We start from the raw sequence: 15,257 nt of genomic DNA on the forward strand, positions 1-15,257 counted from the left end.
TTAAGGACTAATCATCAGCCGAAAGGGTTGGTTTCATCCCAGAAAGTCAAAAAAAGAACTATTCACAGGAAATTTTTGAGAATATTCTTTGTCATATTTTCAGGAGAATTGTCACCCTTAATAACTTGATAAAGGAGGATATCCAGTAATAGCAGTTAAAATGAAACATTAGAGGCTCTTGACCGTTTCATACGGACCGTTTCTTCCGCGTGGGTAATTGTGTTTCGACTAAAACATTTTGACAGACTGGAGTTCTTTTTCTATTTTCCAGGATCTACTTGGGTTGATTTTCCGTGATCTTCTTTCAAATAGTTTCTTGTGGTCGATGTCCGGAGGATCCATGGATGCGTACCCCCGAGGATCGCTACGTGGTCTCCCGGGTTTACAGTACGGTATTAGTCAATTAACGGTAGAAAAGCTGAGGAATTGAAGGTCAGCTGAAAACAAATGCTCCAATCGAGAATTCCCCAGCCCCTCCTCGCGCTGGTATGCAAGGGAGCACAAGGAAAAAGGAAAGAAAAGAATGGAGTCTGGTCGCTTATTTTGTTTGTCCAAGAATTTCTGAGAGATTTAAAGGGGAAAAAAAAGAAAATGGAAGCAGGTCAAGCAATCTATTCTATATCTAATTCGGATCTAATCTGTTGCTGGTAAAGTTACCGGGCAGTACTGAGTACTTATGATATACTTCTTTCCCCACTCCCTATAATCGCGATTACTTGGCATCGATTTATAATAAAGCAATTTCCTCTTTCTTTGGCTTGCAGATGTAAATCATTGAAAATCCCAGGCCAAACCCCCTCACCTTTGGCTAAAAGCTGACCCCTCCCTCTCTCTTGTCCAAGTTCGGCGAAGATTAGATTAAACTAAAGTGAACGATTCATCCGCCCGGACTTCCGCTATCCTCCGGTTCCGATTTCCCTTTAGTCGAACCATTTGCTGACGTCTTTCTGCCCTTCGGCACTAAAAAGTATTCGATCTAATTCCACTGAAAAGGCCGGCTAGCCGCTCTTATGCGCTGACAGGTTCAAACCTGTCTTTCTTCGCCTGGTTGCTTCTCCCCGACAAGGCAAGATGTTAGCCGCCGCCGGCGATGGCTCCTGCGCCGGCCGATCACCAGCGCACATGGCAACCACAACGGTTAATGTGGAGGGAATGACATGCGGTGCGTGCACGTCCGCCGTAGAGAGTGCTTTCAAAGGCCTGGATGGGGTTGGCGAAGTGTCGGTGAGCTTGATGATGGGCAGGGCCGTTGTGCATCACGATCCAAAAGTGCTACCGCCCAATAAAGTCGCGGAAATAATCGAGGGTTGCGGCTTTGATGCGACGGTAATATCTACTGATAGTCCAGCGGAACAGCCGAGCGAAGTAAATATGGCCAAAGAAAAGGGGTCCATAGTGTCGACCACCTTAGCGATTGAAGGTATGACGTGTGGCGCCTGCACCTCAGCGGTCGAGGGAGGTTTGAAAGAGACGTCCGGCGTGAAGTCGGTCAATATCTCGTTGCTCTCGGAGCGCGCCGTTGTAGAACACGATGCGTCTACTATTACGCCCGATGAACTTGTGCAAATAATCGAAGACCGCGGCTTTGGCGCTAAAGTGCTGGGCACTATGACGCCTCAGAGCAGCGCTTCACAGGAGCCCCCTGAAACTACATCGTGGCTGATGGTCACTACTGTTTCTATAGATGGTATGACATGCGGCGCATGCACGTCCAGTATAGAAAACGTTTTTACTGGTGTGGACGGCGTGGTCCAATTTAGCATAAGCTTGCTTGCTGAGCGTGCTATTATCACGCATGATCCTGTGACTCTGCCGTCTAAGAGGATCGCCGATATGATTGACGATGCTGGTTTTGAAGCAACCATTTTATCCTCGGAACCCCAAGCACCTATCTCGAAGACTGAAGGTCGGATCATTTTGAGCCTCCACGGCTTGCGAGACGCAACCTCGGCGGGCGCGCTAGAAGAACTTCTTCTTCAGAGGCCGGGTATTTCGTCAGCGTCTGTGGATATGGCTACCTCGCGTATAACAGTTTCCTACGACAGTTCAGCGATCGGGGTTCGCTCGATCGTGGTAGCTATTGAATCTGCCGGATACAACGCCTTACTCGCGGATACCGATGATACCAACGCCCAGCTGGAGTCTCTGTCTAAAACAAAGGAGATCCAAGAATGGAAGCGCTCCTTCCTACTCTCTGTATCATTCGCCATCCCCGTGTTTGTCATTAATATGTTACTTCCCATGTACCTTCCTGCACTTGACTTCGGCAAAACACAGTTATGTCCTGGTCTTTACCTTGGAGATATTGCTTGTCTTTTCCTTACTATCCCAATACAATTTGGCGTGGGAAAGCGGTTTTATATCTCCAGCTTCAAGTCCCTGAAACATCGCTCACCGACTATGGATGTCCTCGTCATGATGGGTACATCCGCCGCTTTCTTCTACAGCGTATTCACCATGGTAGTGGCCTTGGTTATTTCGCCTCATAAACGGCCCAGCACCGTCTTTGATACGAGTACTATGCTCATCACGTTCATCACACTTGGTCGGTGGCTGGAGAACAGAGCCAAGGGGCAAACATCAGCCGCGCTCTCCCGGCTCATGTCGTTAGCCCCGTCGATGACCACCATTTATGATGACCCAATCGCGGCGGAGAAGATGGCGGAAGAGTGGGAAGCTTCTAAGACCGACAAGGGCGAGCAGAGATCCACATCAGATAATGAACGGCCCGGACCAGGACACCAGATTATCCCAACAGAACTAATTGAGGTTGGTGACGTTGTCGTTCTTCGTCCTGGCGATAAAGTGTCGGCGGACGGTATTGTTATCCGAGGTGAAAGCTATGTTGATGAAAGCATGATCACTGGTGAGGCTCTGCCAATTCACAAGGGCAAGGGTAGTGTTGTGATCGCTGGAACAGTGAACGGCACGAGTTCTATCGACTTTAAGGTCACACGGGCTGGCAAAGATACGCAATTGAGTCAGATCGTCAAGCTTGTCCAGGATGCGCAAACAAGCCGCGCTCCTATACAGCGTATGGCCGATACTGTTGCTGGATACTTTGTCCCGGGCATTATCAGTCTTGGATTGGTTACGTTCTTTGGGTGGATGACCATGAGCCACTTGTTACCAAACCCTCCTAAGATTTTCCTAGCGGATGATCAGGGCGGAAAGGTAATGGTTTGCCTGAAGCTCTGTATTTCGGTCATTGTCTTTGCCTGCCCCTGCGCCCTGGGTCTTAGCACTCCGACGGCAGTCATGGTCGGTACCGGAGTGGGTGCCCAGCAAGGTATTCTCGTGAAGGGTGGTGCTATCCTCGAAGCCGCCACAAAGATCACCCATGTGATTTTTGACAAGACTGGAACCCTGACCACCGGCAAAATGAGCGTGGCAGAGGCTCAGATTGAAAGTCATTGGACTTCAAATGATTGGCGCCGACAGCTCTGGTGGCTGATTGTTGGTCTCGCGGAAATGAATAGCGAACATCCTATTGGCAAGGCAATCTTCTCAGCAGCTAAGGCAGAGTCAGGTCATCCTGGTGAAGGCGGACTGCCCGGTAGCTTGGGTGATTTTGATGCTTGCGTTGGAAAAGGCATCTCTGCGTTGGTTGAACCTGCCTCCAGCGGCGAGCGTGTACGCTACCGGGTCTTCATTGGAAATGCCACGTTTTTGAGATCCAGAAATGTCTCGATACCCGAATCTGCCGAAGCTGCAGACTCGGATATGGGGACGTCAAAGGTGCTTGCTGGTATTACGCGGATTCATGTGGCAATCGACAACCAGTACACAGGCACACTCCTACTTCGAGATACCGTCAAGGTAACCGCAGTTGCAGCAGTTGCGGCTTTGCACCGCATGGGTATCTCGACCTCGCTCATCACGGGTGATACGCGCGCTACCGCTCTATCCATCGCAAACGCCGTCGGAATCCTGCCCGAAGCCGTTCACGCATCTGCCTCTCCCTCTGACAAGCAATCTATAATCTCATCGCTGGAGGCATCGGGCGAACGAGTTGCTATGGTTGGAGATGGAATCAACGATTCTCCAGCCTTGGCCACAGCTTCCATCGGTATCGCGCTTGCCTCTGGTACAGACGTCGCCATGGAGGCAGCTGACATTGTCCTGATGCGTCCCGACGACCTACTATCTGTACCCGCAAGTCTGTCACTTTCTCGGGCAGTCTTCAACCGCATCAGACTGAATCTCGTGTGGGCCTGCCTATACAACGTCATTGGTCTGCCTTTCGCCATGGGCCTATTCCTACCCTTTGGCGGATTCATGCTACCGCCCATGGCAGCAGGTGCCGCAATGGCGTTGTCAAGCGTCTCCGTTGTGGTGAGCAGTCTCCTACTCAAGTTCTGGCGCCGACCACGGTGGATGGATGCCGAGAAGCTCGAGAAGCAGGTCGAAATGGGCAACCTTAGCTTCCGCGGTTCTCGCAAGAGCTGGTGGGAGGCTGCTCTCTCCGTTAGTGGATCTAGTGGCCGCGGTGGACCATTGCGATGGATCAAAAGAACAAGAGCTTGGTCCTTTGTTACGGGTAAACCGCCAGGTCGTTTGGACTCAGATGAAGGTTACGTACCGCTGCAGACCGTTGAACCCGTTGTTTAAGCGTAATATATTTGTTATTTGTTGCGTTCCCGATGAGGAGTTTATACACTACGTTTTGCATGATTAGAAGCATGCTTTTTTTTGCTCAGGCTATCTGACGACCTGTTTGAGAATTGTCTCGTCGATTCAGTTTGCTTTATTGATACGATACCTCTTGGTTCTTTTTATAGCGTTTCGGGAAATGATATTCACTTCCATGCATTGGATGCTGTTCGTTATCGCCGGAATAGGTCGTTCTTGCTCCTAGTAGGTATGTAGGGAACCTATACCAATAATTACGGATCATGCTTTAGGCAGTTCTCAAAATATCTATCTACCAACTACACAATATCGTCAATCTTAATATACCAGCGCATATCGCGCACATCATATCGTAAACATGGCTAAAGGAGACAAAAGACTTGCATCACGCTCGAATCATATTTCAGATCGTCAATCATGAAACAACGCTAGCGCAGTCAACGAACAACGAATCGCTTGCTTATGCAGAATCTCTTCATCTGGCTCGTACTAATGCTATTCCAGTCCCAACTAGATTTAGGATTGGGATTGCTCTTCGCCCTTCGCCTCGTCACTTGCATTCTTGGCGTCGTCTAAGGTGATATCCCCGTCTCCGTCTGCATTTTCTTTGCTTGGATCTTGGCCACCGTCGTTTTGAGGCTGGCCGTTTTGCTCGGTGGGATCGTTGATGCCCCCCTCGCTCTCGAGCGTCATCTCGACGCCCTTGCCATCTTGTAAGCCCATGTCCTCTATCCCTAATGTCCGGGGACCACGAGCGTGGGGGACCTCTTCCGAGGTGTCGGTCTGTTGGGGGCTAGTATCTTCCATCGCTCCGTTTTCTACTGCCGATGACGTCGGGAGGGCAGCGTCCTCGGCGGTCGTTGTTTCTTGAAGAGACTGCTGCTGTGCTGGTGTTTCGGACATCGTGCCGTGGTCTGCCAATGTTAGATAGAGACTCCGTCCATGATTTGCGAAAGTGAAGAAAGAAATTACCTCCCGAAAGCAAAGCTCCAGTCTCACCCTCCGCCTCTGGGGAAGTGACACTGCTCAACCAAGGAATGGGGGTGAGAAGGGCACCACCCAGCGACTCATCGCTGCCCAGCGCATGGTCCGAGAACATCGGTCCGCTCTCCACACCATTTAAGATACCATTCGTCTTATCGGTTCCGGCGTGCATCTGAAGCGGGAAGACATCCGCAGTGCTAGTGACCGACACGACGCGGTCGACTGCTCGTAGGTAAGCGGGGAGTGTCTTGTAGTGTCTGTTAGGGCGGATGATAAGCTCTGCGAGCCTTTGGATAGTGTGCGGTGGCTTGGTGTTGAAAAGAGATCTCAGTGATGATCTGGAGGAGTCTAGCAGGAGCTGAACGGGGGTGGGCAGAGTTGGGATTGCAGATGACTGTGGCTGGGAGTTGGGGATGGGCTCGCTGGATGATGGGGGTGGTATTGAGGGTTCTGTGGACTGTGCGGATGCCTGGGCGCCTGCTGGGTTGGCATTCTCTTTGTTGCTGCTTGATGGTATTGAATTGGGCTCTTGCAGGAAGGAGGTAGTGAGGTTAGAAGGTGACTGTTGTTGGGTGATAGGGGTTGGTTCGGGAGGCACTTGGGGCATGGGGAAGACATTGTAGACGATCTATGTAGGGATTTAGTTAGTAGTGATAAGTTGAGACAGATTTGGAGGTAGGCGCGCACATATTCCAATCGTTCGATCAACGGCTCGACCATGCCCGGCCATTTCTCACTGAAACGGGATATCAGCACTCAGCTGGGTGCTGATCGTGGTGTTTAACATACACGTCCATTAAGCCGCCATTGGCGACTGTCTCCAGGGTTTCTTCGTCTAGCATGACGATAACAGTTAGCTTATTATAACTCCAACAAGATAGATGCTTCTTGAGGCATGTGGCGGTGAATGCAGTGGACTGTAAGGGATGTGCACTTCAATCAGAGACCCACGTCCAGGAAATGAGTTTACAGCTCTCTAAAGAGATACAACGTACCTAAGGACATCCTCCCGAACACGTAAAACCCGAAGCGAGATAAGTGAATCTGATATCGTGATACGATGCGACGGAAGAAAACGATAATGCCGGAGCTTTCTTAGACGCGCAGGCGGGAGGCGGGTAGCGACCGTGCCTAATTGGTCCGTGCAGCCGCTTATCAATAAGTTCACGTGACGGTTATCGGGCCAATTTTTTAGAGGCGGAGAAGAGGGGCTCGTTGCTCCCTTTCTCCAGATTGTGTGGATTTTGGTCTCTCCGCGTCTCATACTTGCATTCTGTACTCTCACCGAACCATTTCTGAACTCTCTTCAAGATGTGGAACTCTCAGAAGGTGGGAGTTCTTGGCGGAGGCCAATTGGGCCGTATGCTAGTCGAGTCCGCCAACCGACTGAACATCCAAGTCAACGTGCTGGATGCGGAGAACTCCCCGGCCAAGCAGATCAGCAACCATGATGGCCATGTTACCGGTTCTTTCAAGGAGCGTGAGGCTGTCCGCGAGTTAGCTAAAACTTGCGACGTTATCACAGCGGAGATCGAACATGTGGATACCCATGCCCTGGAGGAGATCGCCTCGCAGGTTAAGATCGAGCCGAGTTGGCAAGCAATTCGGACGATCCAGAATAAGTATAACCAGAAGGAGCATCTGCGGAAATACGGTATCCCGATGGCGGATCATCAGGAGCTGCCCGAGAACACGCCTGAAGCATTGGCCAAGGTTGGAGAACAACTTGGATACCCCTTGATGTTGAAGTCGAAGACTATGGCGTACGACGGACGCGGTGAGTATTGATTTGATGATCGGCATCACTGCTTACATAGCTAATATGTATGGCTGTGCTTAGGAAACTATCGTGTCAATTCCAAAGAGGACATCCCCGAGGCCCTCGAAGCGCTCAAGGACCGACCATTGTATGCGGAGAAGTGGGCCTATTTCAAGATGGTTGGTTTCCACTCGGCCACACCCACTAGAGAGACGTGCTAATATAGAGATAGGAATTGGCCGTCATGGTCGTAAAAACCAAGGATAATGTCCTGTCATACCCCACCGTTGAGACCGTCCAAGAAGACTCAGTATGCAAGCTCGTATACGCTCCGGCCCGCAATGTATCCGACGCTATCAACCAGAAAGCCCAGGAGTTAGCCCGCAAGGCCGTCGCAGCTTTCGATGGAAAGGGTGTCTTCGGCGTCGAGATGTTCCTCCTCGAAGATGACAGCCTCATCCTGTGCGAAATCGCCAGCCGTATCCACAACTCCGGCCACTACACCATCGAAGGATGCCCCCTGTCCCAATTTGATACCCATCTCCGCGCCATCCTCGACCTCCCCATCCCCCCCCAAAGCCTCGAGCTCCGCCAACCCTCCATCATGCTGAACATCATCGGCGGTGCCGCCCCAGACACCCACCTAAAAGCAGCCGAGCACGCTCTCTCAATCCCCAACGCCAGCATCCACCTCTACAGCAAGGGCGCCGCCAAACCCGGCCGCAAGATGGGCCACATCACCGTGACTGCGCCAACTATGCACGAAGCCGAGACGCACATCCAACCCCTGATCGACGTAGTCGACAAGATCCGCGCCCAGCGCAGTGACGTCAAGACCAAGGCCCAGACGTCGGGCCCCTCCAAGCCTGCCCCCACCGTAGCGGTCGTCATGGGCTCAGACAGCGACCTCAAAACCCTAGTCCCGGGACTCAAGCTCCTTAAAGACTCCTTCGGCATCGAGCCTGCAGTCGAAATCACCTCCGCCCACCGCACCCCGGAGTTCATGGCCGAGTACTCCGCCAGCGCCGCCGCCCGCGGTATCAAGGTCATCATCGCCGCTGCCGGCGGTGCCGCCCATCTCCCCGGCATGGCTGCCGCGCATACCGCCCTCCCCGTTATCGGCGTGCCGGTCAAGGGTAGCTCCTTAGACGGCGTAGACAGTCTATACAGTATCGTCCAGATGCCTAGAGGTAACGTCCAACCTACTCCAACCCCTTACAAAACAGTACTAGTAATACTAACATACATCGCTAGGTGTCCCCGTCGCAACCGTCGGAATCAACAACAGCGTCAACGCCGCTCTCCTGGCCGCTCGGATCCTGGGTGCCTTTGACCCCGCCGTCCAGCGTAAGGTGGAGGCCTACGCTGAGAAGGCTAAGACTGAGAACCTCGATTTCAAGGGTACTAAGTTGCGCGAACTTGGGTGGGAAAAGTACTTTGAGCAAATGTGAAAAGGATTGGGCAAAATCGGTTTAATAGAGGTTATATAGATGTGCAACGTGCTGATGAAATTTGAGTGGTTATGTTATGTCTTTAGTGGGTTTATTTCTTTATTCCCTGATAGGGGTTACTATCTGATGACTTTTGGTATAGTCTTTGTGTGTATGTGTGTGTGCTTTGATTTTGAACTTACCAACATATGCTGGTTAACCTCGCGTACCTGCAGGTTATATTGTAGGGAGTATACTGATATTAAGAGTGGATTAGACATTGGATTAACTAAATACCTTCTGATGAGTTACGATCATAGAGCATTAACATGTGTAAGGAGTAATAACATCACGCAGACTATAACGACAATTAAGTGAACAGTACCAAATACAGTCCAACACAGGGGGGTAACGGTAACGGGAACAGGAACAGGAGCCAACAACAACAGAAACTGGGATATCAAAACAAAAAAATCGTGTAGGATACATCTGAAGAAGAGAACTGATATGATTGAGTCCGATCTTTTATGCAGTCTGGGGGTTAAATGCACGTTCGGTGCCTGGAATGGTGGTGCTGGGATCTTCGTGGGTAGTCTTGAGGCCCCCATCGCTAGTGAAGGCTTTGTCGACCTGGTCTGAGAATCCGGGAGCGCCGTAGCCGTTCGTCTTACTGGCACCGTTTGTCACTCCATTCGTTCCTCCAACGGCGGCGGTACCATTCGTCGCTCCGACAGTGGTGGAACCGTTGGTAGCGTGGGCGCCGGTGGCTGTTGCGCTACCATCGGCCACATTGCTATCCGCCAAGCGGCCTGAAGTGGTTGTGTGGGGCTTGCGGGTGATATCAGCCGGAGAGGGGATATTGGTAGACTCTGGGGCAGTGCCGATAGTGAATATGGGTGACTCCCAGCGCTCTCCCTTCTGCGCGAGCTCCTTGTATTCGGTGGCCTTGGTAGAGATGCCACCCGGAAGCTGGATTTCTGGGAAAAGGGAGTCATGGAGCGTCGTTGCTGTCTGGACCTTAGTATCGCGCTGGGCGACTGCCTGGGCCTGCTGCTTATTCTGTTCCATCTTGGCGCGCATGGCGTCCAGATACCGGGTGTAAATGTTGGGCGCGTTTGCGGGATCATCGACGGCGGCTTCCTTTGCGCGCTGGACCTCGCTATGGATCTCGTAGGCAAAGGCGTCGCCCTTGGAGAACGCATCGCGGATCTGTTGCTCGAGGACCTTTTGCAGGACTGGACGGACAGTGCGGAAAAGCAATGGTTTGAAGATCGTGAACAGAGTCTTATGCTTGGACTTCTTCAGTTTGATGCTGAATGCATCAATTTTCACTGATACTTTTTCCAGCTTAACGAAGTTTTGACGGTCTTCCTTTTGGGCATTGGAGGCTGCAATCTTGAAACCAAAGCCTTCGCCACCCAAGAAGATGTCCATAATTCCTTTGTCCTCGATGGCGGGGAACCCCTGCTTCTTATTAATGTAGTAACTGACATCTAAGTAGAGTTAGTACACAGATGCGCCTGATTCGATTAAATCTAACTTACCTCTCAAGTCAGCCTGAATTCCAGAAACAGAAAACATGATCTTGTTGTCTCTCTTGCTGCTAATCTTCTTGCGCCCCCAACGGAGGTAGTTGTCACTGCCAAACTCAACAACATTCGGCATCAAGTTATCACTCTCGATGACAAGATTTTCCACGACCTAAGATATGTTACGAGCTATTCTGGGATTCACTCAGAGTAGGCTTAAACTCACCACATCAGCCATGGGGTCTGACACCTCAATACGAGGAATAGGGACGTAGCGGACATTTTCAAAGATACCAGGCAGAATGACATCCCGAAGGTCCGTAAGAAGATGTGGCTTGAAAGAAACATTCCCACTTGGGTCCCGACCGAGATCAGTGAACAGCCTCTCAACGGATTCTCCGAAGGCCTTGTTCTGGGGGTCCTGGGCGAATTGATCGCCAATGAACTTGATCTCGTCCAGGATACGGTCTGTGTGGTTCCGGTAACGTTCACGCAACAAGTATCGACCGTGGTCGGCTAATTGGTCATAGTGGCGGTCCCAGTCGTCTTGCGTAATGTAACCTTGCTCCTGGAGAGATTTACTGCTTCTATTAGTGCCGCCTTTTCCTATACTCTAGAGGCATGTCCATACCGAATGAAAGTGTCCATGTTCTTAAACCATCCCTTGAGTTCAGGGTCTCTGTCCGCATCCCTGTAAATATTTTCTAGAGAGTCGAAGAGGTCATCCATAGACGTGCTGTTGGCAAAACGCTCAATCAAAACCTATGATCCCAATTAGAAGGCGATAGAGCACTTGTGCTTCGAAGCAACATACCCGTAGGTTCTTCTCCATTTTACTGATCTTGTCAGTGCCACGAGTACCCTGGACAGCTCCAGCACCCTGTTGAGAAAAATTCCTGGTGGTACTACCATACTTCTCGGCCAGAGATAGCAAGGTCTCGACAGCCTTTTGGTCTAAACGAGACTGTTAGCTTCCCATTCCTTTACCAGGAGTCCATGCTCCCTGATGGAAACTAGACCAACTTACAATCAGCACGGCCTTGGATCTCAATGACCATCTTCTTCAGACGCCAGATCGCTTGCTCACGGCGCTCCTTGGGCATTTTCTTCGAGAGGTAGCCCTTTGTCCGGCCGGAGAGATCACGAGCACGACTCTTCTTCTCTTCTGGGATGTTCTCGGACAGCTTTTCCTTGGTCTTCTGAGCACCTACGTTAGCACCAGCATGGCCGTCAGTTTGCTCGGCAGACTCTGACTGTTGACCAGCCGTGGTGGCCTGGGTGGCAGAATCGACCACTTCATTCGCTTGTTGTTCGGCCTTGTGAATGTTAATACGGGCGCGAGGGGTGGGGAATGGTGAATCAAGGCGTACCGTAGCTTTGTTCTTCCTGAAGCGGGAAGTGAAGTTCTCCTTGTGCTTCTTATAGTCGGGCTTCTCGTGCCAGGTATTCTCCTCGGCCGGCTCGTCGACCTGCGATAGTTGTTCCTCTGACGGGCGAACCTGGCCCGCAGCTTTCTGCGAAGCATCGCCAGCAATATCACGGACAATGATCCAGGCATCGTTCACTACCACCTGTTAGTGCCAACACCATCTAACATGCCTCACGATATACTTACAGAGCTTGCGGAACTCTCCATTGGTGATCAGGAGGTTTCCTAATGTCTTCAAGCCTTCCAAGGCCGCCCTAGCATCCTGCTGAGACGATTCCCTACTCAATGGGACGTTTGGCTTCTCCTTGAAGTCATCACCGGTGATGCTCTGAGCATCCCAGATAAACTCCTGGATCAACTGGCCGTCATTCTTGCTGAGGATCATTTGCTTCGCATGCTCAATGACGTCACGGAGATCTTGAATGAGGTTTTGCCCTTCTTCGGACAATTCCGCAGATGGAGATGTGAGAGCCTTGGACTTGAGAGCACTGTTCAGCGCAACGTCGCATTGCTTGTTCTGTCGGATGATCGCTCATTAGCCGACGAATCTCTGTCGATAGGAAGGGAAGTCCCCATAGGGGGGGAAGGATGGTTTCCAAACTTACCGATGGAAGCTTGCCATTCTTGAAAGCTGCGTGGTTCCTGTTAGCGAATTGCCCGAAATTTGGTGGCACATGAGGGTCTTACCTTGATAGATGCCATACAGTTGTAGCTTTTGATTGATATCCTAGCGAATTGATTTGGGTTAACGATGAGCTTTCTCTCGTGAGGAAGAATGCGGCGTTCACCCACCTTGTCCCTCTGCTTCGGATCCAGAGGACGATTGACCAGCCGAGAAGACATGATGAAGGCTTTTCTGTCTCCGGCGATCGACGGGAATCCAGAGATGTATTAATAAAGTCAGAGGAGAGAGAGATTGTGTGTATGTGTGGGAAAGTGATTACGGAAGGAAGATGAAACGTGTCACAACGAAACGAAACAATCAATCAATGAATCGAGGGGGAATAAGGTGAGTCGAGGTGGATTTACAAGGGGGAGAATAAGGGTGTGTCGCGTCGCTGGGGTATCACCGGAATGAAGGACGCAAACGGATTAGAGGATGGATGGAATGCAACGCAGAAGAAATTACAGCCAGCAGTGGAGCAAAGAAAGAATAAGGAAAAGGCAAAAGCGAAGGATTGGATTTTAAATACAAGAGAAGGAGAGTGTAACGATTGACGTCACGGTGTCGTGTGGATTTAGTTTCATCTGTTGTTTTTAAGCCTTTTAAGGTACAAGAACAAGAACAAGAACAGAACAGAACAAAAGAGGATGCCTGGTCCCTGAGGCCTTCCCCCCGCCTCTCCCCAAGTGCCAGAGAGATCCGAGCTGATGAGGTCATCCATCAACCTTAAACCATGTGTGATGTGGTAAACGATGGAGTACCAGGCGCTGATCTCGAGCTAAAGACTTCTAAAATCATCCTTGCAAACGCCAAGAGCTTGTACAGGGTTGGACCTAGACCTAGACCTAGACAATTATATAAATTCAATTCAATTTTCAATTCGCCCTACCTGACACCAACGCCCAGTTTAAAAAAGAGATGTTGAGGGATAATTTCCGGTTATTGGATTCAGATTAAACAAATTGCCCGTGAATATTAATTCATATTAAGGAGTACTTCCTTACTTTATCCCTTTTCAACTTTATTGAACCTTGAATAGAATCTCCACCTTACACATCACGGTGACGTCACCATGCGAACAGCTTGACCATCTGTTTTTGATTTTTGTTTGATTTTTGACTCTTTTCGTTACCTAATAATTTAATCCCCTTGTTCCCTGAATATTTGGGTTTCTAAATATTTTGGGGACAACTGTACAGTTTGGTGACCAGTCAGAAATCGATTCCACAGAGTTCAATGCATTGATACTTAAGCTTGGAGCTGGAGTATCCTTATGTGGAGCCTGTCTAGTGGACTCGGGACTCGGGATAAGCTTACCCTTTCTATTTTCAGCCTTAGCGCCGTGGTTCGCTCTAGTCTAAAGGTAGATATGATATATGGCGTGGAATGTATATATACCTACTATGTACATATAACAGACAGTTTAAGAAAACCACGACGGAAATTAATGCTTAACCCTTCCAAACAATATATCCCTAAGTATCCCTGTCTTAATGTTAGATCCTTGTCTCCGAAGCTCTCCAACTAGAGAATGTATATGGGTACTATCGAGAGCCAGCGACGTACTAAATATACAAAACATATGAAACTCTTCAACAAGGAACTAACACTGTCCTAGAAGCTACGCAAACTACCTCTTGGTCGTAACCATGGTCGTCAACACATTTTTATACTCGACGATAAAGTCTGGTCCAGTTCTGCTTCTTGGAACGGAATGCCACCCCGCCTCATAGTCCCCAACTTCAAGTTGACCCATTGAATCGTAGCATGGGTTGGAGACCTAGTTGCCCCTACAACAAGGTAGGCGAATACCTCGATCTTGCATTGTAGCTGATTTCTGTCATTACACCATTTCTGGACAGTTGGTTAACGGCGTATTATTGAATGGATACGAAATAATACGATAACACAACAATATCAGTTACCAACAGGGACTGTGACATGGTCCACAGGAATATAGCGGAATGATCCCTAGGTTCAATCAAACGATCAGGAGTTAGCAACGAAACATCCAAAATTTTTCTTTTTTCCTTTTTTTTCGATTTAGTACAAGGTTAGTGACCTAGCCAACATGAAGAAAGTGTTGCGGGAAAAATATGGTCCAGCTATGAATCCTATCATCCACCCACCAGCATATATATTTTATTTTAAAGGCGCGCGCCTTGCTTAAGCTTTTAGAGTAAAACATTTCAAACATCTCATCCATTTATTGGGCAGTTGGGGACTGAAATGTGGGCAGACCGCCAGGTTTTGCTCCACAGTCGGCTTTCCCGGAGGGATCTATCTCAGGTCCAAGTGGGGAGTCGTCATTTAAGCATTCAGCCTTACAATTTAGTAGCCATGTAGGACATTCATCTCCCACATAGTCTTAGATCTCTTATGCACGATAAGTGTCATCACTTGAATCTGTTCGCCTGGGTTGGCGAATTAGCATACCCGTGTAAACTCTCGGGGTACTGTGTCTACAGGAAAAGAACAGTGTACTAATAGTACCCTCGGTAAGGCAAAACAAGAATTTGCCCAAGGCTTCATAACTATAGCCATGCCTTATGTGTGGAGCACATCGGATCTATGGGTCTCACAGTAGAATTAGCACTTTGTACGGTAGACACTACCTGGGTAATTTGATTGATTGGGAATAGATTTCAGGGCACCCACCCACACCCTCACTCACTCACAAAAGAGACTGGGAGAAACGAGGAAAAGACAAATGGACTAAGGCGGGAGGAGACAACCATGAGGCCCATATATTCTTGACGTGGAAACATACCGCGACGGTACGCAGGTCAGCTGGGGTTTAGGAGCCCGAACTTCACACAAGGGCTAGTCC

The 15,257-nt window shown here is 49.8% G+C and overlaps 4 protein-coding genes across 4 annotated transcripts; 2 read left to right on the forward strand and 2 right to left on the reverse strand.

Moving 5' to 3' along the window:
• The first annotated feature begins 786 nt into the window (after positions 1-786).
• ctpA (Cu(2+)-transporting P-type ATPase CCC2) lies at positions 787-4,870 on the forward strand. The gene has a single exon (XM_032041063.1). The coding sequence runs from the start codon at positions 1,072-1,074 to the stop codon at positions 4,609-4,611; it is 3,540 nt and encodes a 1,179-aa protein (XP_031903093.1). The 5' UTR covers positions 787-1,071; the 3' UTR covers positions 4,612-4,870.
• Positions 4,848-6,714, reverse strand: BDW43DRAFT_267968 (uncharacterized protein). Its single transcript, XM_032041064.1, has 5 exons — positions 6,612-6,714; positions 6,406-6,451; positions 6,304-6,352; positions 5,605-6,244; positions 4,848-5,546 (listed from the first exon to the last, which is right to left on the reverse strand). Exons 1-5 carry the CDS (start codon positions 6,619-6,621, stop codon positions 5,149-5,151), a joined length of 1,143 nt encoding a protein of 380 aa, XP_031903094.1. The 5' UTR covers positions 6,622-6,714; the 3' UTR covers positions 4,848-5,148.
• A 146-nt stretch (positions 6,715-6,860) lies between these two features.
• On the forward strand, positions 6,861-9,111 carry BDW43DRAFT_267969 (phosphoribosylaminoimidazole carboxylase ADE2). Its single transcript, XM_032041065.1, has 4 exons — positions 6,861-7,393; positions 7,457-7,554; positions 7,608-8,565; positions 8,630-9,111. Exons 1-4 carry the CDS (start codon positions 6,928-6,930, stop codon positions 8,824-8,826), a joined length of 1,719 nt encoding a protein of 572 aa, XP_031903095.1. The 5' UTR covers positions 6,861-6,927; the 3' UTR covers positions 8,827-9,111.
• Positions 9,093-12,717, reverse strand: BDW43DRAFT_251201 (uncharacterized protein). The gene is made up of 11 exons (XM_032039812.1): positions 12,556-12,717; positions 12,451-12,490; positions 12,369-12,394; positions 11,950-12,280; positions 11,705-11,898; positions 11,362-11,650; positions 11,149-11,288; positions 10,966-11,096; positions 10,561-10,915; positions 10,350-10,506; positions 9,093-10,298 (listed from the first exon to the last, which is right to left on the reverse strand). Exons 1-11 carry the CDS (start codon positions 12,604-12,606, stop codon positions 9,331-9,333), a joined length of 2,682 nt encoding a protein of 893 aa, XP_031903096.1. The 5' UTR covers positions 12,607-12,717; the 3' UTR covers positions 9,093-9,330.
• Between the last annotated feature and the right edge of the window lie 2,540 nt (positions 12,718-15,257).

Source organism: Aspergillus alliaceus (assembly GCF_009176365.1).
Source record: "Aspergillus alliaceus strain CBS 536.65 unplaced genomic scaffold BDW43scaffold_9, whole genome shotgun sequence".
NCBI lineage: Eukaryota > Fungi > Ascomycota > Eurotiomycetes > Eurotiales > Aspergillaceae > Aspergillus > Aspergillus alliaceus.